The 23,739-nt window shown below is 45.0% G+C and overlaps 1 protein-coding gene across 3 annotated transcripts in view; it reads right to left on the bottom strand.

The window, feature by feature from the left end:
- Positions 1-200: 200 nt before the first annotated feature.
- The window catches only part of LOC117428891 (midnolin), a 27,983-nt gene continuing 4,444 nt past the window's right edge, over positions 201-23,739 (bottom strand). The window contains exons 1-8 of one of the 3 annotated variants that reach the window (XM_034047886.3): positions 23,383-23,739; positions 22,963-23,191; positions 20,912-20,999; positions 20,456-20,524; positions 10,792-11,244; positions 9,896-10,013; positions 9,277-9,594; positions 201-3,108 (exon numbers count right to left, since the gene is read on the bottom strand). The exon at positions 23,383-23,739 is cut by the window's right edge and continues 22 nt beyond it. In XM_034047886.3, coding sequence (XP_033903777.2) covers positions 2,846-3,108; positions 9,277-9,594; positions 9,896-10,013; positions 10,792-11,244; positions 20,456-20,524; positions 20,912-20,999; positions 22,963-23,183 — 1,530 coding nt within the window. In that variant the 5' untranslated portion in view covers positions 23,184-23,191; positions 23,383-23,739 and the 3' untranslated portion in view covers positions 201-2,845. The remainder of the gene's footprint in view (positions 3,109-9,276; positions 9,595-9,895; positions 10,014-10,791; positions 11,245-20,455; positions 20,525-20,911; positions 21,000-22,962; positions 23,192-23,382) is intronic. The other 2 variants (XM_059014852.1, XM_034047885.3) reach the window with 2 other exon arrangements.

Below are 23,739 nucleotides of genomic sequence, written 5' to 3'. Positions count from 1 at the left end.
TAAACATTTTTTTATTCAAATTTCCAAGATAGGGGCCACAATGAGGCACACACAGAATAAATTTATATATATTTAAAAAAAAAAATTGGGAATAAAGTCCTTTAAATATATATTTTTTTTTTTAAATGGCAAAAAGACTACAGTAAGGACGCTGATGGAGGAAGTTCACATCCAGGAGACAGGAAGTGCAGGTAGTCACATGTCCACAGAGCGTATCCAGGAAGTGACGCGCCTTTTTTTTTTGTTTTGAGTCAGGGCACTTAAGTTGCCATGGAGATGCCGGGTCAATATGTTTTTTTTGTTGTTGTTTTTTGGTTTGTTGGTGAGGCAAGGCAAGGGGACTGATTGGCTTTCAGAAACATGGAAACAACATGGCACCACAGGAAGACAAAGATTCAGGACAGCGCGGATTTCAGACACATACAATTCCAGCAAAGAAAACCTTACTCGCGTGCAAACTAGACTTAACATTTCACCTCCCACAGTTCTGACTCTCTAAGTCCTCATTTATACCAGGAACTCTCTGATATTTCTGGGAAACTAAAAAGCACTTTCAAACCAATTATTGGATTGTTCAGACCATGTTTTTTCAGGTCGAGTTTAGGAGGTGAAAGGTTAAGGCACAACACGGCACACATCTAAAGCTACAGATGTGGAAAGACTGGCTAGCATCTCCAGTTGATATCCAAAATAAATCATCAACTAACCAATTTCAATACAAGTTAACGAAGATTTCCATTCAATAAGCCCGTCAAATACCTCCAGTGAGTTTCATGTATTCCAGCACACTGTATTAATCTTATTGTTCAAACTGGTTTTGAATGACGTCTTAATATGTCCCAGTAATCCCTGGTAACTAGTTAACTGGATTTCTTTAAGGGTAACCAGTATAGCTGATGCTTCCCGGCTCTTGTATCCAAACTGGGAAATCGATTTCCACGCTGGTTACCAATGCAGGCGCTGGGTAGCAAGCATCAGTACAGAGGTTACCCACAAAGAAATCCATCTAATGCTGCAGTGCAATGAGGAGGTGTGGTAAGTACTGGGTTGAGTCTGTTGTCGTTAACAAGCATCTGGAAGTGGTCAGCCAGGCGTTGCCCAAGAACACTGCCCTTTTTTGGGGCCACGTCAGTTACATACCAAAATAACAGCAAAACTCCTGTGGAGAGCATTCTTATCTTTGGGGATTTCACTTCCCCATTCAGTGCCATCGTGACTAATATACACGACAGATGCCCGGAGATGCTGGGCTTTACGGTTTAAACACTCATGGCAGTTATTTACAATCAGAATTTATGAAGTATAGCCATTGCAATGAGATTTTTGATTGAATTCAGTGTTAATGCTTTGTTTGCAAGGCGGTTCCAAAAGGAACCTGTTTGTTCAGCTTACCCATGGAGCAACAGATCCTGACAGACACGGATTCTTACCTTTGAACTCACACCCGCTCCTGTCCTGTCCGTCTCCATTGGGTCTCTGTTCCAGTATTGGGGTTTCATTATTTTTTAAGCATGTGATTTCCAACCATAATGACACAATGACAAGGTTCTCGGCTCGCACGTGACAGATGCAGGGAGTGTGACAAAGGGGTGAGTGAACGCTTAGCTAGTTTCATACTGGCTCATTGGTAAAGTTACAAACTACGGTATGAGAAAAAAAAAGTGAGATTTAAAATTAATTTGTTAATAAATGGCTTAAAACTCAGCCATACAGAGTTCTGTTTTTTAAAAACAGTAGGGAAAAAAGTACAAAAAAAACCAAACAAACAAATATATATATATTCATATATATATATATATATTTAAAGTCATGATTTGACACCCTTCTAAAAGCACTTTATGTATTTATTTTTATTTAATATTCAAGGTTATTGTTAAAGACAGGGGTCCCGCTGATATCAATCTCAGTACCTGTCCCTCTGGTTTAGTTTTTTGTCCTCAGACAGACTCCATACCGAAGCCATTGGGAAAGTCAACCCCTCTCTTGGCCACCCATCGGCATTTGAAAAATCATAAAAATGTGCAAAAAACACGTTTATGTTTGATTTTGAAAACCTGAATGCTTTGTGAACAATGCTACATATTTGTTTTAAAAAAAAAAAAAAAAGTATTTGTGTCCGTTTTTTGAATTGTGAAGATCCCATGAATGCCCAGTTCAAAGTTGAGTAAGTTCAGCTGATCACAGTTGGAGACTATGCGCTAACAGTGCACCTCTTGGTACAGTTCGTCCTAGCACAGGCATTAAAAGAGAGACGTGCAACAGGTGCCGGTTATCAATCCACTGTTCTACTGCGCACAAGCCACCCTCCAAGTGATCATCCACGTCCATTGTATTGTATTGTATTGTATTTCTGTAAGGCAGCCATTTTTGTAGTCTTTCAGTCTTTTTGTAGTCCTTTGTAGTCCCATCCAACCCAAACAACAAGAAGAACAACAACAACAACAACATCAACATCAACATCAAGAACATCAACATCAAGAACAACAAGAACTGGTATTTCTTTTTTTTTTCCTTTCTTTCTTTTCTGCCGTCTCTAATTATACATTATTCGAGAATCCCAAATATCACGACAACTAAGCAGGTCCGCCCAGTCCCTCTCAAGTTCCCCACTGTCTTTAAACCTTATGAAAAGGGGTGTGGGAGAGGAAAAATCAAACAGAGGGTTCTTATGGAAACTATGGGGGAGGGGGGTGGGTTGGGGGTGCGGGGGCCAGGTCGCTGAATTCCGAGAAAAGACCAAAATCGCCTTCCTTAAACCATGACATTAGAGATGACGTGCCTTCCTTTGTCTCTCCATCTCTCTCGCTTTCTTCTTTCTTGAGGTTTGTCCCCCCGCTCCGCAGCCTCACACCACCACGAATTCGGATTTCATGTCCGCCTTGACGTCCGGCTTCCACAGTGAGTCCTCGAAGTCCATGTCCATGCTGCCCTCGCTGGACACGCTGCTGTTGCTGTTGCTGCGGCTGGACTTGCGGTTAGGCAGCCAGTGGTAGGGGCCGCGGGAGTCACGGCGAGCCTTCCTGCGCAGGCGCTTCTGCTGCATCAGCAGCTGCAGACGCTCCACCTTGCAGCGTGTGGCGCGGTTCTCTGTCTGACGCAAGCGGTCGCCTGAAATAAAAAAGGGGGACAAAAAAAACACTGTCAAGCGATGCAATTCTACTTATTGTTTTCCCTATCTTAGAACCCCTCCCCCCCCGATCACATCCTGAGTCGCGTACGTTTGCCAGAAGGGGTGGTCTTTTTTTTTTTTTTTTTTTTTTTTTTTTCTTATCAGTCGGTTTGTTTGCTGTAAAATATTTAAAAGCCAGCAATGGTCCTTGAAATTCTTATCACGTGACTGTTCAAGGGCAGAGTAGACAAGGCCCCGACGGACAGAGAAACTCTACAAAGCCCCGACACCATTAAATAAACAGGGCTGCAGCCAGAGGCATGCTTACTGAGCTTTTGTTCTTGGGCAAAACTATATAGAGGAAGCCCTCCGATTAAAGAAGATAGTTCTTCAAAGCTGCTAAGGCAGCTTCTAAAACAAAAACGAAAAACAAAACCTCAAACATAAATCCCTTTTTATTTTTAGATAGATTTATTGATGTATTTGATTTCATTGACGGAAGCCTGTTAGTCTGTTGTGCTAGCCTCAGGAAGGTGGAATTAAATAATCAAATAGAGCTGGAACATTAACTGCACACACACACACACTATCTATCCATCTCACTCACGCAAACACAAACACACGCACCAAGCTCTTAACTGGGATCGATGGCAAATTAAAAACTCCTATTGATTGAACCTGAGCCCCAGTGCAGCCATCCATCTCCGAGGGTGAGGTTGCCACTATTGGCTTTCAATAGAAAACGCAAGCAAATGGAAATTGGGAACTGGCGAGCAAGCCTCTCATTGCTGCTGTGCCACAACTCTCACTGAGCCCTGGCACTGCTCCTGGGGGCCTTCTACTACAGTCAAGAGTACTGGGCTGTTTCCACTGCACAAGACAACACAGTGCCATGCAGTTCAACACGATATGCAATTCACACAGTGCTATTTAAAGAGATTTCTGCAGGACACAAGCAGAGAGAGAGAGATGCTTACAGGGATTTCCAGGCGCCATTTACAATCAGAGGTAACTTGGCGACACGTTGTGACTAACTACCCCTCTTCTCTTTCAGCGGTGCCTTACTGAGCACGCACGGGAACGTGCAACGATCACTTCATCGCAAATTACAGCCTGTGGAGATCGAACCTCAGAGAACCAAGACCTCTGAAACACACAAGGCATGCTTCACCCCACCCCCCACCCCCGTCTCTTTTATTAAAGGTAGTATTGATTTTTATTTGATTAAAGTTGTGGCAGTTCATGCCAAATCAGCACAAGTTTAAATCACATGAAAAATCAATACCGCCTTAATAAAAGAAATTGGGGGGGAGAACCTGGGGCATGTTGTTGACACAGTGATAAAATAATATTGTGTCCACCTTGCTGAATGTATTACAAAATAGCCGGTAATACATATTATATACACACACACAATCATATAGGTGTATATCTGCAGACATATCTACATGCATATGTTATGCATTTAGGTTTTATTAATTGAAAGCAATTGGATCTTGATCATCAGATTAAAGTCCCCTTCTTTGAGGACTTTTGTGCCATTCAAAAACATAGTAGTTTATATAATGGATCCTATCCCCCCCCCCCCCCCTCCCTCCCTCTCCCCTTCTGTGTGCAAATCTGTGTTGTGCAGCCAAGCCTTTGTTCATGTCCAATCCTGCCTCCCTCAACCCTCCCATGCATGTTGCAACCCAGCTCTGGCCTCGCTGTTATTTGAAAAGGTTTTTTTGGGGGGTGGGGGGGTTCACTCCTGACCTCCTGACCTCCCTCATGCATCACAACGCAAGATAAAAAACAGCGAAAATGGTTTGAAAGCGACACAAGCGAGATACAGCAGCAACGCCAAAGCATTTGAATTGCGAACTGCAGCAGATCCAGCCTCTTGCTTGATATTACTAGGCTTTGTCAATTTTCCACAGGGCTGTCAATATACACCACCATATTTTACGGGATACGGACAGCACACTGCCAGCTCCTACCCATTTCAATAGCCCTGCTTTGGTAAAAGGTGACTGGGAGCTGTTTTTAGACAGGCTTATTTTTACAGCCCTCAAATCCTTGAAAGCCTCAGCAGCTCAGAGCTAGGGGCCTCAAGCAGGAGAGCGAACAAAAGAGGAGGTTAAATAAACCACAAAAGGTGAACCCTACCCCCCACTCTCCACCCCCAGCCTCTCCTCTCTAGCCCCCCCCCCGCCGCTCATACAGGCAGGCTGATCAACGGCCAATACACTGCTGCTGGACCCCCAGCACCCCCAAACACGAGAAAGAAAGAAAGAAAGAAAGACAACACAGCATAGCTCAGGCTGTCAGTGCTAATCTAATGCCTTCTGTCTGTAAGCGTGGGCGAGAGAGAGAGAGAGAGAGAGAGAAAGAGAGAGAGAGGAGACACATGCAAATAGCAGGATCCTCAGATTCCTGCGGGCTCTTGCAACCACAGCTGCCAAAAAAAAAAAAAAAAAAAAAAAGAACACCACTAGTGGGGGGGGGGGAAATAAAGAGAAAAAACACAGAAGCAACCCCACTGCCTCCCCCTCTTCCCACATCAACAGTGGTTTTATAGCCGAGGTAATCTCTCGCCCTGCTGCAGCCAAAAGCATGCAATACAGTGTGACGATAGGAATCCCTGACCCAAAACACCCGCACAGAGACAAAGAGGATCTGAAATTCAGTACAGCTTTCCCCTAGCCCCCCTCCCCATCTCTCTCAGCACACCCGTCGGTCTGCTCGACCTCAAAAGAAATGTTTTACTAGGAACGGTTATTTTCAAAGCAGTTGCACAAATTCAAAACTAACAAATATATATAAAACACACAAGCTCGCTCACCTAGAGCCAATCTGCCACCTGTACAAGTACTGCTGTCTACTAACACATAGGTACAGCGTGCTAATAAATGAATAGTGTACACTATGGGAGGCCTTAACTTGCTTCCTTAATGATCTGCTAAAAAGAGCTTTTTGAAAGTACCAAGAGAGGGGGTGGCCTCTCTCCGGCTCAGTGAACGCTGCTTTCGCTTGCATTTTGTGTCACATCTTTCTCCCAACATTAAAAATAAAGAGACACCATTTCTAGATTTTGGCGACCAGTGGGGGAGACTCTCCACACATAAGCCTTGTTTGAGGCTCATTGTCGGCCGATTCAAAGCCCCTCTAATGCTCTCGTGCAACGCCCGCTGAGCTCCTACTGTCATGCACAAAGCGCAAGCCCATTCAGCTAAAAACTGGGAATAAAGAGAGGGAGCCACAGATCCAGGCAGACTGGGTACAGTAACTCGGAGCCTTGCCTCCCTGCACCACTCTGCAGCCTTTTCACTTTAACACCAGCTGCTTTCAGTAAGAATAGAGTTCTTATAGTTTCCACTAGCAGTCGCTACCAGCTGCTTTAGGAACCCCTAATTAACCCTGGATTACCCAGTACGACAATACAACAACCCTCCCCCAAACTCTTCAGCGATATTCTTCTTTTGAATAAGCATGGTAAATCTGGTAAACGCACGGCAGAAACATTCGCTTTCAATGCCTAAAATGGGCCCCTAAGTAGTCCTGTACAATATGCAAAAGCACAGATTGGAGAGATCTGAAACTGTCACGTCAGAGGAGGCTGGCAGGAAGAGAACCATAATCACATTTTTTTTTTTTTTTTTTTTTTTTTTTTTTACACTGTCAATTTCCTTCTTTGGTCAATGGGAACGAGAACTGAAAACACCACACACCCTATGCAAAAAAAAAAAAAAAAAAAACACAAAAAAAAACTAAAACTATATTGTTAGATTTTTCCACTACTTGAAATACAGTCAGGGTTGTTTAGTAAGTGGCTGCTGGTTGGTTTCAAAGGGTAGCTGCTGTGTGCTTGTAATTTCAATGGCTTGAAATAGCAGTTAAAAGTTCAATTTAAAACCATTAGCTGCTAATTATTATTATTATTATTATTATTATTATTATTATTATTATTATTATTATTATTATCATTTACAAATCTTTCTCTGACCTGAAGCTATTTTGTGCATGAGCAGAAACGCTCTTAGTAAAGCTATTCATCAGAAATATGTCGTGCACTTCTGTCGTGTTTCCAGGACCCCCTTGTATAAGAGATGGCAGATCAAATATCACCATTGAGCATCTGCCAGTCACGATACAGTTTTGAATAAAGCTTTTTAAGAAACCCAAGACACCCCCATCCTCCTTCCACCCCACACCAATTGATTTCCCAGTACATTTCTTTAGTTTTCCACGTGCATGTTTAAATTAGCAGCTGCAAGGGCCTCTAAAAACCCCTCTTCAGCTCTAATCTGCTGAACTAAAGCCTGCAAGTTCTGACGCTCACAACGGGCTCGCTTGCACCAAAGCTGTGCCGGCAGACTAAACAAACAAAGGGATAAGAGGAGAGGCGGGGGGGGGCAAGTATTTACGAATTCCACAATTTCGCAACCACTCCCTTCCCTTCCTGGCACAAACAAGATGAAATGCCCCTCTCGCACCCCCACTCCGGCTACAGGCACACACACTGCTTCCTAATTAGCTTCATGGCAGCGCTTTGTATCACTCTGGGTTACAGCTAACCCTAGTTTGAAAAGGAACCAAAAAGCATGTATAAAATTGGAGGGCTGAAGACTGAATCGTATTAGTGGGATGTTTAAAAACAGCGGAACACTGTCCGAAACACACATCGAAAAGGTTAATGCATTTTAGAGGAAATGTCAAAAAATCTGTAGGCAGCCGGATATATAAAAGCAGAATTTTATGAATGGGAGCTCAGAGCAGGGTTATTCCTCCCCCCCCCCCCCCCCCCCTCGACTCTCTCTGAAATACAATGCACATTCTCTCCAGGCTCCCTTTCTTTTTGGATAAATCTGTTCTATTTAAAGCAGCAAGGAACACAGAGTGCTATTGAGGGCCCAGCAGTTTGGAAAGACGTGTTTCACAGATGAGGTTAGAGTTTTGGATCACGCTCGAGGAAAGAGTGGGCCGCCCCATTGACTGGACTGTTTTGGATAGAAAAAAAAAAAGGCATGAATTATTTAAAGCGTGTGGATCTTGTTTGACGGAAAAAAAAATCTTTTTTTTTTTTGTTGGTGCCAAAAAGAGAACAAAAGTACAGATTCAGCACACACAGTGCAAGACAGGCAGACGTAGCATTGTACAGCTTTCTGGATCTGTACAGCACGTCCGTTAATTAACCCTTTCTTGAGCAGAGAAAAAAAAAGGAGATTTTAGACACAGGAAATAAGCCGACATCTTTTCCTTTGCCTTGAATGCCATCACCTTCACATGTCAACGCCCGTGCCTGGCAACCAACGCTAATTAACAACGATGTGAAACTAATTTGCCTTCCCCATCTCTCCCAATTAACAGTTTTTAGATAAAAGGTCCCCCGGTTTCTGTTTGAACTCTGGTATCAGAGCGAACAATCTCTTTTCCCCTCCTTTTAATCTCGAGAGTGTGACAGATCGAGCCTGTTCTCCAGAAAACACCTCCACCCTCGACAAGGCAAACAAAGCAAGGCCTAGCAGTGCAGCGTGACAACTGAAGCCTGACAGAACAGGCCTGTAGAGTTAGTGCCGCATTCCCAAGGTGGTGCTCCCCCCCTCCCCCAACACAGACAGCCCCAACCCCCCTCTACAGAACCGCTAGCAGACTCTCCAGCTGGTTCAGCTCCTTCTAAATTACAATCCACATACACTGCTTGAATTTAAACTGCAGTTGCCATTGTATGTAAATCACATTTAAACCAGTGTCATGTGATTAACAATCATGACATACAGCAGGAACTACAGTGGAAAGAGTGGCAGCACTGTTTGGATCGATTTCACCAGCCACACACACACACACACACACACACACACAGCCTCTTTCCCTTAAATCACAATGCTGTATATTCAACCCTGCTATAATGCCTTTGCTTGCACATACTTCCAAATTCATTCCTCATCCATGTGATCAACATCATTTCTTTTACAAAGGCACATGGAATGACTATGTGTAATTCAAGCCACATGGATTAACAGGGGCTGAATTCAAAGTCTTACTTCAGAACTCAGAGGAAGTGTGTAAGATATTCAGGGGTTATTCCTGTAGTGTTCCATTGGGAATTCATAATGAATTAGGTGGCCATTATTTTCGTGACACCATAATAATAATAATAATAATAATGATGGTGGTGTGTGACTCACCGCTGGGCTTGCACATGCGGATCTGGCTCTGGCACTGCAGGGGGTGCAGGCTGGGCTTGCTGGCGCTGGGCACTGAGGTAGCTTTGGCAGAGAGGCTTGCGGAGAGGCTGGCTCCCCCGGTGGCAGGGGGAGAGGGAGGGGGGGAGGGCACGGGCGAGGCAGGGCTGCACTGGGTCTGGCAGCGGAGCTGGGTGAGAGAGGGGGGCACGCCCTGGTAGTGCCGAGTGGCGCTCAGGAGGTCGTTGAGGATCTGCAGGATGGTGCCAATGTCCCGTCGCGGCCGACCGGTGCTGTCCTGACAGTTCGGGTGCAAAGTGCCTGAGAGAGGAGAGAGACAGAGATCATCCATAACTATTAAAACACTCGCTAGTGCGTTTGGAGATACTTAAATAAAACGTAATAAATTCAAATGAAAACATTTGGACTTGTACTCGAAAGATTTGTCATTGAATTTATTGAGAGAGAGAGAGAGAGAGAGAGAGAGAGAGAGAGAGAGAGAGAGAGAGAGAGAGAGAGGGAGAGAGGGAGAGAGAGGGAGAGAGGGCTCAGTTTCAGGCTGGGGTTTTCAGTGGGGAATCGGGTCAGAGAACGGGGGTTATGGGGTTCTGGTTCGTCATACCTGAGAAAGTTCCTGAGAAGACCCCTGGAGCGTGGTTGACGAAACTCTCGATGATGGCGCCAGGTTTGCGGGACCGTCCCGGGCTGGTAGTGCTACTGGTGCTTTTGGAGGAGTCAGTCTGAGAGAGAGAGAGAGAGAGAGAGAGAGAGAGAGAGAGAGAGAGAGAGAGAGAGAGAGAGAGAGAGAGAGAAGGGATTAGGGTCCTGTTTGTGAAACACATGTCCGACTGTCCTGAAGATTGCATTGCTCCCCCGGACAACGTTTCTTTGTGGCTTGAAGTTTTAATTTAGCAGGGAATTAAAATGACATTATCAGGGACAACAGAATAAACACAGTGGTGTGGAGTGCTCCAGTCGTTTACAGCAGGGAGGCAGGGAGGGTGGGAGGGTTCTCAACCGTTCGGCTGCTATGGGACACTCGAAACGCCCTGTAGCGCTCAGCCCTGTTGGGGAGGAGTGCTTGTGGTGGGGGTCCGGGACTTTGGAGCTTCTGTTACTGGGCGGCTGAAATTCTAGATTTCAAGATCAATAGCTGATAATGAAAGCGAAAGCTGACACACAGGAGGGGCTGTTATTTAAAACCAGGGACAGGCTGGGGCAGGCAGGACTGTAACACGAAGACAGCAGGGGGGCTGCTGCTAAATACATTCAGGAGTCACAGAGAGTATGCTGTGGACTGTGCCGTCGGCTTCGTACAAAAGGAAGTACAAAGAGAAATGGTCAGTTCAAGCTTGCGTGTGTAAGAGACAGAACACACGTTTTCAAAGAGGCCACCTTTGTTTGAATCACTGACTACAGAGGGCTGTTTATAAACCAGTAGCAAACAAAATGGTTTTGCTTATTTTTTTTCCGGTACATTAAAAACACATATATAAAGAAATGGAATAGAGGCACTACCTTGGTTTTTGGTTTGCTGCTTCGCGCAGTCGTCTCTGGGCAGGGGCTGGCTGCCGTGGCGCTGGCGGGGGTCTCGCCCGGGTTCTGCGACTGGAACATGCCCGCAGAAAGCGGGGAGGGCCGGGCTGGGGGGCAGTAGAGGGGGGCTGCAGCGGGAGAAGAGCTGGGGGGCACCGTCTGTCTGGCGCTGGCTGGGGTTGCAGTGGCAGCAGAGGGGGCAGGGTGTGGGTGAGGGTGCGAGTGGGGGGGGTGATGCCCGGTCCTGGGGTGCTGCCCGCTGCTGGGCCCTGCTGTGGACGCTCCACCCTCCCCCCTTGTGATGACGTGGCGATGCTGCGCTTGCTGCTGTGCCCCGGACTGCTGCGCAGCCAGCTGCAGCTGCACGAACATCATGTGATCGCCCACGCGCAGAGCCAGGGTCAGGGGCGACCGTCCCGACAGGAAGTCACTGACCTGCGAAAGAGGAAGGAGAGGTCAGCACAAGAGCGCTCCGTTTCAAACCGGTTTCACCACATTACTCATCGCTTTCATACACAATGAGTCACTTTTTCTGAGAGCTCGATCAGATATAGATCTCACAGCCGAAAACTAGAAAGACGGGCTTGAGCGGATACACGCTAAACCACGACAGGCCAGAGCAACGAGGAAGGTGTTTTATTCAGCGCAGGGCTGCCTTACATGGACTCTATGCATCAGTAATTGGGCTGTGCTGTGGGATCCTTTATCACTGGCATCACAGCTGCAAGGCAAAGCAGACACATCCAGGTGGCTGGCTAGCATTTCACAGAGTCTGGAAGCCATCCATCCTTTTACAGGGGATGGGAGGACGAGAAAGCCCCACCCCCACTTATGCCTGAACTTAGCAGTCATTCAGAATGCACACAAAGAGTGCCCTTCTCCCTGGCTCCCTGCCTGAAAATGAGGGCACAGTTCCCCCTTGCACACATTATACCGATTGTTCTGACACTGCAAGCATAAACAAGCCTGCCTATTTTAGGAGAATCTGAATGGAAAAAGAGGCCATATTTAGTCACCAGCAGAGGCCAATGCTGGTGCACACAAGCAGTCGCTATGACAAGGAAACCCATCTATAAAGTAAATTTGCATGGCAGATGATTAACCAACTACCAAACCGGCAACCAGACGTTTAACCCCCTTAGCCCTAGACTATTTGACAAAGTGCTATCAATCTGCAAAATCTACCAGCCTTCCAGGGCAGGGAGGTAGCCATTAGCCCAGACTGAGTGTGCTTGAGGTCTGTAGTCCTGTGACCTGGCGTTAACCTCACAGATTCATGCATGGCCTCTCTCTCTCTCTCATTCTCTCTCATTTGTATTGATCCTCTCCTCTGTGACCTTTCCGAGTCATTGGTGCGCAGCTGTGTAAACGACCCCCGGAAACTGAAATACCCAACGCTGGTTAGGGCCGCGCAGCTGCAAATGAGCTTCCCTGAATTTTTTTTTTTTTTTATTTAATAAAAAAAAAAAGGGGGGGGGGGGGTCCTTTCCTGCCACCCCCAACCCATGGAGATAAAACAGATGAAACAAAACCTACAAGAAAAAACAAAACAAAAATACTTTGTTCCTGCACTCCCAATCTATAAACGCTCCGACCAGAATATATTTCGGTTGTGTAAATGCCCATTGCAAGAGATCACTTCAAACAGCTCCCACTCCCGCCCCCTTGCCCTCACGGTGAGAACACCCAGGGGAAACTCCTGCCTAAAAGGTCACCTGGTATTCATTAGTAGGACACATTGGGGGCCACCAATAGGCAGGAGAGAGGAGGTCTCATTAACTTTCATGATTAACCTTTTATTACAAAGGGGGTCTCTTGTTACATGGGCGTCTTGATGGTGTCAGCTGAGGTTACAATATGCAAACGCACCTCGCCTACAATGCAAGGTACGGGGCTCTTTCCAAACCAGCCCCAGCCCTGAGTGATGTCAGTGTTAAATCTGGGGGCTGGGTTGGGTTTAAACTTTACACACTGCAGCCTACCTCTCCCATGACTAGCGCGGATGATTCAACCCAACTCCCCTCCGCACTGTGAATGCAATTCATATTAAGAGAACATGCGGGGCATCTAGAACACACCACAATGGTTTATCACACTGAACACTGCTACATGTGACGGAGATGCGAAGTAGATTCCTGCTTCGAATAATGATTTTTGGTTTTGTTTTCTGGTATGTGTGGGTGTTGAGGGAAACGGTCACACGGAACATCCCTGATTTTCACCTTGTAAACGCAGAGCAGCGATCAGACAGCAACTGAATAAATGTTAAGAAGGCGACTTTAAAAAATCGCTTCTAATTTGTAGAAACGTGGATTCTTGCTACTTTAATGATTGCACTGGGACGAAATGAAAATGTCGACACGTGCAAATGAAACAACTGATACTGGTGCTACATACTACACTGTCAAAGGTTGTGTTAAATAATTTAAGAACCCACAGAATCGCATTCATTTCAAAATGCGCACCAGTGTTTCTGATCCTCTAGAAACAACCCCAACTGCAACCCCCCCTTTCAGCTCCATGTATTTTTGTGATAAAACGGAAAATGGTACATTAAAGCTGTATTTGACTGAATGATCTCTAATGAAAATATCCTGGCAGGTGAGCAAGAAGCAGCAGCGAGGAGGATTTTACTGTTAAACCTAAAAAAATATATATATCTGGGTGCAAATCTGCTTCATCAGGCTTCTAAGCCCTCTCCAACACATGCATAAATGCATACATGCATGCATATACCCCCTGGGGCTGCAAGCAAACCGCAAACTGCACTCCAAACTAATCAGTCATTCCTGACAGCGCAAATCAAAAGGGAATAAAATGCTCAGCCCATCTGCCCTGGGATGCTAGGCCTACCTACTGCAACGATACAGCCCACTGCCCCTCCCATCTCCCCACCTCTTAACAGCAACACATTCCAGGCACATCCTCCAGTGAAACTGCCGGTAACCCTTTCAGCACGTAGTCAGTTGGAGCCATTGTCTCCCTCGCCTCCTCCTTATCTACCGCTCACAGCCATACAAAAGGTGACTGGGGTGTACTTGGGACCCCCGTTAAAGGGGGTGTGCATTCAAAGATTTATACAGCCCTTTACCGGTTTTAAATGTTAAATTAACCTAGTTGTTCATTCACAAATCCATACATAACACAAGCTGAATAGACCTCATACAATGCATCGTTCCTAGTGCCGGTAAATCTGCGAGGCTGTACGCAACGGGAGCTGCTGGCCGGTTAAAAGATACCCCAAGCCCTGCCCCCCCCCCCTTCTTTCCACCTACTCTTAAAAAAAAAAAAAAAAAAACAGCTTCATTTTCTCAAACCTCCCCACCCCGGGAATCTCTTTGAAACCCAAGAAGAGGTCTTTCCGATTCCCCACGGCCTTTCTTAAAACACAACATAAAAGGAAAAAGACCAGAGAGATGCCCTAAAATTATATATTTATATATATTAAACCTGTATATAGATCCTGATGAAGAATCTTCGCTTATTGGTTACTGAAGACTTGCGTTCCAGATGTTTTTCTACCTAGCCGTCTGCAATGCTGTCTCGTTTCTTACCCTCCCCTGCTGTGTACTAGGACTCGATGTTTGATTTAGACATTTTTCCCTTGCATAGAGGCTGTCTCCTGTTAGCCTGAGGGATAACGCTGAAAGCCTCTCCGCGCTGGGTACCCACCCGCACTGCCCGCCTGCCTTCCTTCAAGCTCTGCTAATAAAGGAGCAGTGCAGCCATGGAGCAGGGAAGGAGGGGGTGCTGGGGAGCGGGGAGGGGGAGCGCTGCAGTCATGAAATATTCAGAGAGAACGCGCTGCAGGCTTTTCAAACTTCACACAGCTGACAGTTTTATTTATTGGGGTCCCTGTGGTTCAAGAAACTAATTTGCAGGCATTCTACCTTTCCAGAGAGAGAGAGAGAGAGAGAGAGAGAGAGAGAGAGAGAACAGTGTGCTGCATTCAAACAAACACAAAAGGAAGGGTTGGGGGGGGGGGGGGGAGTGGGGGTAGAATAGGTGGTCTCAACTATCACTGTACTGAAAGAAAAAAAATGCCTTGACTATGGATTGGGTTTCACAGCGAGGGCTGAATGAACCTGCATTGCGTTTGTTTCAGTTTTCAGCAAACCTGGCCCGACCCCTTTGTCTGTTTTCCACATCCTTCCTTTTACGCTCCTAAGTTCGTCCTAAAGTGGCCTAAATAAGAATAGAGTGGAAAGATGTACAAACGCATTCAGCGGCTCCTGTGCTAATTGGCTCCATTAGGCATGCTCTCGTCCTCTTGTTTCCAGATGCACACCCCCCCCCCCCCCATCCTAGTCACGATGCCAAACACTTGAGCCACAAAAGCCACCGGCGAATCAAAAGGCCGGCAGTCACGATTCACAGATAGAGTGCTCACCTAGCCCTACCCCCCCCCCCTCCTCCTTCCATCGCCCCCACACTCCAGCACAAAGAACACCACAAGCTCCACATGCAGGCACCTTGAGATCGGCAGCCGCTGCACAAACACAGGAATGCATTAAAACACACAAAACGCATCCCAGGGGAGAGAGAAGGCACTCTAGCTTCAGCGCTCCATGCCTTACATAGAAAAGCAGCAAAAATAACCAAAGAATAAAACAGGGGCTGTGTGCACGAGCGTCGGCTCTGTGCTCGTGCGAGGTCTACACGATTCACTTTGCTTAAGCAAGCGTGTGTCTGTGCGTGTGTGAGCGTGCTAGAGCCTAACAAACAGCCAGGTTAGTTTTATTGCACAGCTGAAATTCTGTGCGAGTAGGATCCGACCCGTCCATCACGTTTGTGAAATAAACACAAAGGATGCGAGACAGAGTCCTGGAACGGAATCCATTTTGACTCGCTCATTTTGTCTATTTTCCCTTCCCTTTCGCAAGAAAGATGTGCAAATTACACACCGGAGAAAAACGCCTTTCAGATTTCTAAAAGGGCTTCAACAGCTCTATTTTGCAGCAGGGGAGGGACGTGGTCAAGGTGTTCATTAGGTTGAGATGAGACTCGCAGTGTTCTCAGAGCTGTGCAGTGCTAGTGACTCAGCGGTCCTATTCTCTACCTGGGCTGTGCGAATAGTCTTACATAAAGGAGGTGACACATTCCTCTTATTAGCGCCCTTGTTGTCAGCTAAAAATATTCAGGAACAAAAAATAAACTTGCACATCTACATGAAAACTAAAATAGCCAAGGCTATAAACTGCTCGGTTCTGAAATGCCAGAGTGCTCTTGGAGGCTCAAGGCTGGAATTCATATTCTACCTGGGGTTGAATTAAAGACAGCCTCCGCACTCGCTGCGCCTTGCACTTGTGTGCCTATATATATATATATAAACAGATTCCTCCTACGACTCCCACAGTGCCTCTCCTGCATTGATTTACCAGGAGATTCTTTCCAGTCCAAAGTCTTCCCATTTGCGTTGCAGATGAGGTCAGAGTTGCAGGAAAGTGCGTCTGATTTTGTATTTATAGCACGGCATGTGGAAGGAGTTTGTGTGCGTAACGGAACTGAATTAGCAAGGAGCAGAGGAGTAGCAGCACTTAACATAAATAAGCGAGATACAAGAGAAATCCCAACTTGCAACATCAAGTCTGCCAGGATATTTCTACAATGCTATCTAAAAATAAATGTGCTGACCAATAAACCCTAAAACAGCAAAGTCAAAGAGCCCTGACTCACACCATTACCCCCACTGTTATTTTCCCTGCCCGCAGCTCATAGTACAGTACAACCTGTTCTATGTGTTCACAGAAGTCTGGATGACTCACGAGTACAATCAGGAGCATTCCGATAATTCCATTAGCACACGCAGGAAGGGCGTTCTCTCCCTGCTCCCTGCTCCCTCTCTACCCTCAACGTCCTCATCAGATACCGCGAGCCAGATCCTCGTAACAGGCTCAAGAAGGTCAGCTGTAACAAAGGTCCACCGGGGCACCCAGTTTTCCTTATTCTGTTTTCGATGAGAAGTTACTGCTTGTGGAAATTTCAGAACGAGTCTATTTGCGAACAGCACCTCAGATTGCTTCTAGAGCAAGCCTCAAGCCTGCGCCGGACCCTCCCTGAAGAGCTCAAGCTGTTAATACAATAATCTTTCAGCGCTTGTAAAGGGTTCCTTATTTACCTTGAATGCTACCCCACATACAACTGGGGTACTGGCAGACCAATACAACATGCCACGCAAATCTCAAAGCTAATCCACCACTTGCAACAAAACACAGAAACAACTAATCCTTGCTCTTTTTAATTTTTATTTTTTTTTACCCTTGAGCCATTTCAACTGTAAATCAATGCGCTTTGCTTGTTTAAAAAAAGGAAACAAACAAAAAATCCGACGAGGGGGATGGGGGTGGGGGTGGGGGGCTTTAGCAGTGGATTAAAGCTTTCTTCCTTCATCCCCAGTTAATGTTTGCGCTCCCGAGTGGGGAAACACAGCAGGTGGGTCCCAGGCTTGTTTGCATCTCGGAGGCTATGATAAGGGAAAGGCAGGGGGGTATATTTTACATAGATCCAGCAGTAGGCAAACAAGGAAACCAGCAGGCATTGGGGCAGTCAGACAGCTGCCAGTGCAAACAAACACACGCACAATATTTCAGATAAGATTAACACTTCCAAGCACCTCGCCTCTCTCCTACACTGCACAGCGGGGTCTGTGTTTAAAACACAGGTTTTAAAGTCGGTACAGTCCTGCACCGAGACTTTACAGCGATGCCTCAATCAGATAAAACACAGGTCAGCAATTCAGATACGACTCAGTAGGAACACACGGCTCCTACTGATTTACAGATTCACGAAGCGTGGGTCTGTGACACGCTCTGTGCACAATAATATTAAGAATTGACTCAAACATATAAAGCGCAACACGTTTTTTTTTACGCTAAACCAACCTGTATCTAGCTATTTCTTCTGGCTGTCTAAATGCAAAACTACAGAAGCCCTAACTATACACGGTGCCCAGAATAGCCTACAGTTCTTGCTCATTTCAAATGTTTGAATAGGAGACGCAGAGTGAGAATCACATATGAGTAATCCAAGGTATAGCTCCACTTACAGCTGGGTTTTGAAATGACAGGCCAAGACAGTCATCCGACATTTATTATATAACTTAGAACAGCATTTTAAAAACTCAACAAATGAAGGTAATAAAACATACAATTCATAGCCCACCCTATGCCACCCTCATTCCCCTCAGCCATACCTATAGCTAACCCCTTTATTGCCAACCCTACCTGCTGGTAGCTTCAGGGTACATGGTATTATTATGCATGCTTGGCAGGGCTGTGTGAAACAATGGGCTTTGTTTTCTTTATCTTGTGGAGAGCTCAAGTCACGCGGTGCAAGCAAATCCGCACTATGAATGAGAGGAGAGCGAGTCTGACAGCACTGCAGCCCTGCTCTGATCTCTCACAGCAACGGCAGGATTTCCAGCTTAAAGGTATCTGCAGGAAGCCGGGAGGCCAGGGGGGCTGGAGCTCATCTTATCAACTCTGTCTGCAGCAGCAGCTTCTTTTATTCATTTATTTTTTGGTTTGTTTGTGACTTTAAAAGGTCAACAGAAACATAGATTTTTTTTTCTGGTCTGCACGTACCGGTACATATTGCAGAACGTCTGTATAATGTGGTATCATTATCCTAGCCCCCTTCATTCATTTAAGCAGTTATACTATATGGGCAGCAGTGTGGAGTAGTGGTTAGGGCTCTGGACTCTTGACCAGAGGGTTGTGGGTTCAATCCCAGGTGGGGGACACTGCTGCTGTACCCTTGAGCAAGGTACTTTACCTAGATTGCTCCAGTTAAAACCCAACTGTATAAATGGGTAATTGTATGTAAAAATAGTGTGATATCTTGTAACAATTGTAAGTCGCCCTGGATAAGGGCGTCTGCTGAGAAATAAATAACAATACTCATTTTCCACCTGTACTGGATATATATATATATATATATATATATATATATATATATATATATATATATATGACAGAGGGGCTGTGCTTGCAACCTATAGGAATTACTTATTTGATCAAACAAAGTCTCCAACGTCCCATCAATAATAATAATAATAATAATAATAATAATAATGTAGGGTGCATGATTTTAGTAGGACACTCTGATGTAACATTTGTATCACCTTCTGGATTCAAAGCTGTTTATTTTTTTTAACACTTTGTAAAAGTGGGTGTTAAAGTTAGGTGTTAAAATCAGTTATGAGAAAAGTGAGTCACCTGTGACTAAATAAATACAAATAATAAAAGACAGTGTGAAATAAATCTACCGAAACCTAACTGGATCCCGTAAGTGCAATCTTAAAACACAGATTACTGTGCTGAAGTTGTGTTATTATTTTATTTGTATTTCACAGCTGTGAACCGAATTCTCGGTTCCCATTGCGATTCTGCGCTGTGGTCAAGTGGAACTTCTGAAATTATCCTAAACAAAGCTGTGCAAAATCTAATCCATTTCCTCCTTTTCACACTAGAACAGCTGGTCCTGTTTTGTGTGTGTTTGTGTTTATATTTTGGCACACCATACAACTATAAAATAAAAGCTGGTCCTGCTTCCAAACTCGCTCTAATGGTCTAGTGCAATGGTTAATGTATATTTTATTCTGTTAAAAAAAACAACAACTTGGATTTCGCTTCTTTAAACTCCAATTGACTTCAAAGCCCAATACAGAATGGTTTATAAAAAACCCAAACCAGGTCATGTGAGAGGAAACGTCTTAGTACAGCTGCTTGGGTTAAATAATTAAAACTGAAAACAGGAGGTTAGCAGAGTTTGACTCAGCCCTTGAAAAAGCAGGCTGGACTGCAGCCAGGAAAGCTACACGCCTAACACCACACAACACTGTTCGTGTACAGATGGCTGTCATTCATCTTTAAAGGCTCGATGACGCATTTCCTCTTTGGTGAGGATTTCGTTGGGATGAAGTCAAGGGCGGGTTGGTTTAGTTTTGCTCCTTTCATCTGTCCAGGCGTATTGCTACACCTGCGATGCACCCCCGCACAAAAAAACACCAGCGGAGAGAATTTAACAGATAACTCACTTCCTGTACCAGCGCAGAACACACACATTTTACACAGGAGCAAAATCTGTGTAAAAATATATCATACAGTGTTGACAAAGCTAGAACTTTGAAGTTAAAGAGAATGAAACTAACGTTAAAATGGAAAAAAAAAGGTCGCACAGAGGCCAAACATTTCTTAACTTGAAGCTGTTCTACATCGCTGGGTCAGCACTGATGTTGCCATGAAACCGTCGCGAGCTGCTTAAAATCTGCACGCATTTGACAAACTAAGGGCTTCTACAGCTTTAAAAGGGACAGAGAGATTACAGCTAATGTACCGCATCGTGCGTGCACCCCCCTCCCTCATAACCGCTTGAATGCAAATTCCACAGACGCGCTGTTTTTTTTTTTGGCCAAACACGCAGCTTCTCAATAAATCACCTTCCCTCATTTCACTTAAACATTCCCTCAGCATATTCCACATAATAAAAAGCCTCTCTTCCCCCAGCCTCTTCTGAATTTGAAACGCAAAACTAAATGCATACAGTAGTGTGGTACATATCCATAGCCGTCAACTGCTGGTTTATATATTCTTTATAGTATTCAACAATTTAAAAAAAAATAATAATAATAAAAATGAACACGTACACGTACCTGAGTTTCTGTTAAACTTTCCAGCGCTTGCATTACGGACTGTTCGGGTCTTGACGCTTGGGACTTCATGGAGCAAAGATAAAAAAAAAGACAAAGAGGTCATTGACGCTGGCTGCCTGCCTTCTCTGACGCACACGTCGTTTATGTCTGCAGGAAATGTTCTGAAGACTGCACTGGTTTGAGAGGTCTGGTTACAAATGTGTACCAGCATGCCTGGTAACTGACAGCTGTTAAAACTGTGCAAAATGGAAACGCACACTATTGTGCTGTTTGATATGAACTCTGCAAGACTTGAATTCGCCCCCTCCCCTCTTGGCTAAGGATTAAGAGTCAGGGGTTGAACTTCACCAGCGTTACAGGGTTCAGTAACAGAAGCCAGCTGTGAATGTGAATAGCATTGCACACACTGTACCATGGCTGCATGTATTAAATGGGGAAGAGAATGCTCACCATGAGACCGGCTTCAACTGTTGGGACAAGTGTTAACTTGCTACCATCCGTTATGCCAAAGTCTTGAAGCTTTCCTGAACTCAGCCGCCTTAGGGAGAAAAACAGGTAATTCAATAATAATTATTATTTTAAAAATAAAAAAAGTACAGCGTGCAAACTAGTGCGCAGCTACTTCTCTTGGCAGTGTCTGTATTTTTTTTTTTTTTTTTTTTAAATAGAGCACAGTGTTCTTAGCGAGCAGGTGACCCAGTGTCTCCACCGATGGCAGAAACAAGGAAGACATTTATAAAAAAATATCTTGCTTTAGTTTAGCCGCCTCAGGGCTGAGAGACGTCAATGCATGCATGAGAAAATACATTTAAAACCACACATCATGTGCTCTGTACCCCCTCGCCAATTAGGCAGATGGGCTGTACATGCAAAGGGTTAAACAGAAGAAACAGACCGTGCAAGGCCAATGGAAAAAGCCGCACACTCGCTGTACCGCAGCGTAGCTCACAATGAGTAAGGCCGTGGCATTTCAAAGAACGGCTGTATTAGGGGTTTCGCTTTCACAACTCCGTACACTTTAGTAACGCAGGAAACGACCTGCACATTTTTAATGTCGCATTTCAGATATACCGTTTCCAAACCAAGCACCTTGAGCTCGAGACCCCGTTGCTGTTTTTTTTTTTTTATTATTCTCATTATTGAAAAGCGAAAGCGACTTCAAGACCATTTTCATTTGGTCAGCTGCGTTTTGCTTTCGTTTGAAGACAGGGAGGGGTGGGGTGTGTGTGTGTTCTAGAAACCGGGCCGCCATATTATTCTGTGTGCATTAGGTCCTGTTCGTTGTAAAAGTACACATTCCTATTCATGAACGAGAGGACCGGCAGTGCCGCTCTCCTCACCCTAGAAGCACGAAGCAGGGCTGCCTGCCAGGACTCCACTTCACCTCACACAGAACAAAGAGATTTCGCTTGAGGGCAGCTACTTGAAAAGTGTTTTAAAATAAGTTGTGATTTGGAGGCGAGAACTGCAGGGGGGCAGTTACAATCGCCTCTCTTTAGGATGATAAACAATGCGGCGGTTATTCTGGGTCATCCTGGTTCACAAAGCGCCGCCCCCCCCTGCGTCTTTCTTTGTGTTGTGAATAAAAATAAATCAAGTTTTCAATTGGTCTCTGCTATTACTGTACACACACCTGCTGTGTTGTCGATCGTGAACCTGTGATCGTAAAGTCAGCTCTCATGAATAGCCATCTTTCGAGCGATTAGGCAAATTAAAGCGACGGTGCCAATTGTCCAGCGCATTGGTTTGCGCTATTGTAATGTAAAGATGGTGAGGGTGTAGGGCTATTGTTTTACATTAAGAGATATTATGAATCAAAGCTCTGCGAAATGAACCTCATTCAAGTTTATTTTTTAAATCTTCGGTGTTGGATTATTATTAAAAACAAGACTATTCGTATTAATAGTACAAAAAAAAAACTTAAATCAAAGCAAGACTTGTTTTTTGCACGAGTATTTGTAAAAGGAGAAAATGATATATATATAGTTTTTTTTTTTTTTTTTTTTTCAACATGAAAATCTGTTTCGCTATTGTCAGCGCGTTCTCACGCCAACACGCCTCTCACAGCAATCTTGAGGCCAGTGCTGGAGTGACGTTGAGGGGTGACTGCGCTCCGCTCCAGTCCTCGCCCCCTCTTCACCTCCTCGTCGCCCTAACCTTTGCACTGCAGCGCAATATGCATGCACGGCTGTAGATCTGTTCTATAACATTGCCCCCTTATTACTAACGTAAAACCCAAGCCTTTTCTGCTCTAACACAACCCCATCCATAGAAATGCACAATGCAACACGGATTGCCTCTGCTTCATACACAAGTGTCTACACTATCACAATCAACATTACAAACAAACCCTTGCACGGTGTATCTCATGCATGGTTGCATTGTTACCACCGACATCTACACAGCCCAGGAAAGCCCGTGTAACATTATAAGCAAGCTAGCAATGCAGAGCAGTACAATGCAGGCATGCTAGTAGCCGCGCTAATAATAGTTTCACTCACGTTTCTTTGTGCAGGAGCGCGAGTCTTTCTTTCGGGACTTTGAGTCTCTGCGATAATCTCTTGTTGAGCCCTTGTACCGTCTCCTCTAAAGGGACGGTCAGTTCGAAGCGGGTCCCGGTAGTGGTGTGGATGTACAAATTCATGGGCGGCTCGTTTGGGATGGCCTCACAGGCGGTGGCTCCTCGGCTGCTGCAGCTCCTGGTCCTGGGGTGCTGGTCCATTCGCTGACCTGGGTTCAAGAGGCAGAAGGGTCGCGGTCAGAGGGGAACGCAGGGAGGTTAAAAAAATAAAATAAAAATAACAATGAAGTCAGGAGATCTCACAAGATCCACGGTGCTTGTTCTGTTGTGTAATTCTATGTGGAATAAAATAATAGAAAATGCTGGATGTCCGTGTCCTTTATATATCTATATGTATCACCTTTTAGAGTCTTCCTTTCATCTGTAGGTCAGTCGCTTGCTTGTGAATCGTACGTCCGATGTAAAACAATAGATGCGACAACAGTAACACGGATTCCTACAGAATAGCGAGCCCTTGATTACGTAATTTCACAATCCGTATTTCAGATGTAAAAAGAGAAAAAAAAACAAATGCGGAAGAAAATAAAAGCTGTATCTTCTGAATCGGTGGTGAGGGTTTTTAAAATGCTTGGAGCTGTAAGCCTCCTTTTTTTAACAGCCTGAGATCAGGTATAGGGGTCTGTGTTGCTCTGCGCCGCGTCCCCGCAGCTGTTCAGAGCTCCGATGCAAAGTCAATAACCAAAAAATTTAACAAAGT

The sequence above is a fragment of the Acipenser ruthenus genome, chromosome 49 (assembly GCF_902713425.1).
Source record: "Acipenser ruthenus chromosome 49, fAciRut3.2 maternal haplotype, whole genome shotgun sequence".
In the NCBI taxonomy this organism is placed as follows: Eukaryota; Metazoa; Chordata; class Actinopteri; order Acipenseriformes; family Acipenseridae; genus Acipenser; species Acipenser ruthenus.
Note: the sequence above shows the minus strand (reverse complement) of the source record. Positions and strands in the feature narration are given on the sequence as shown.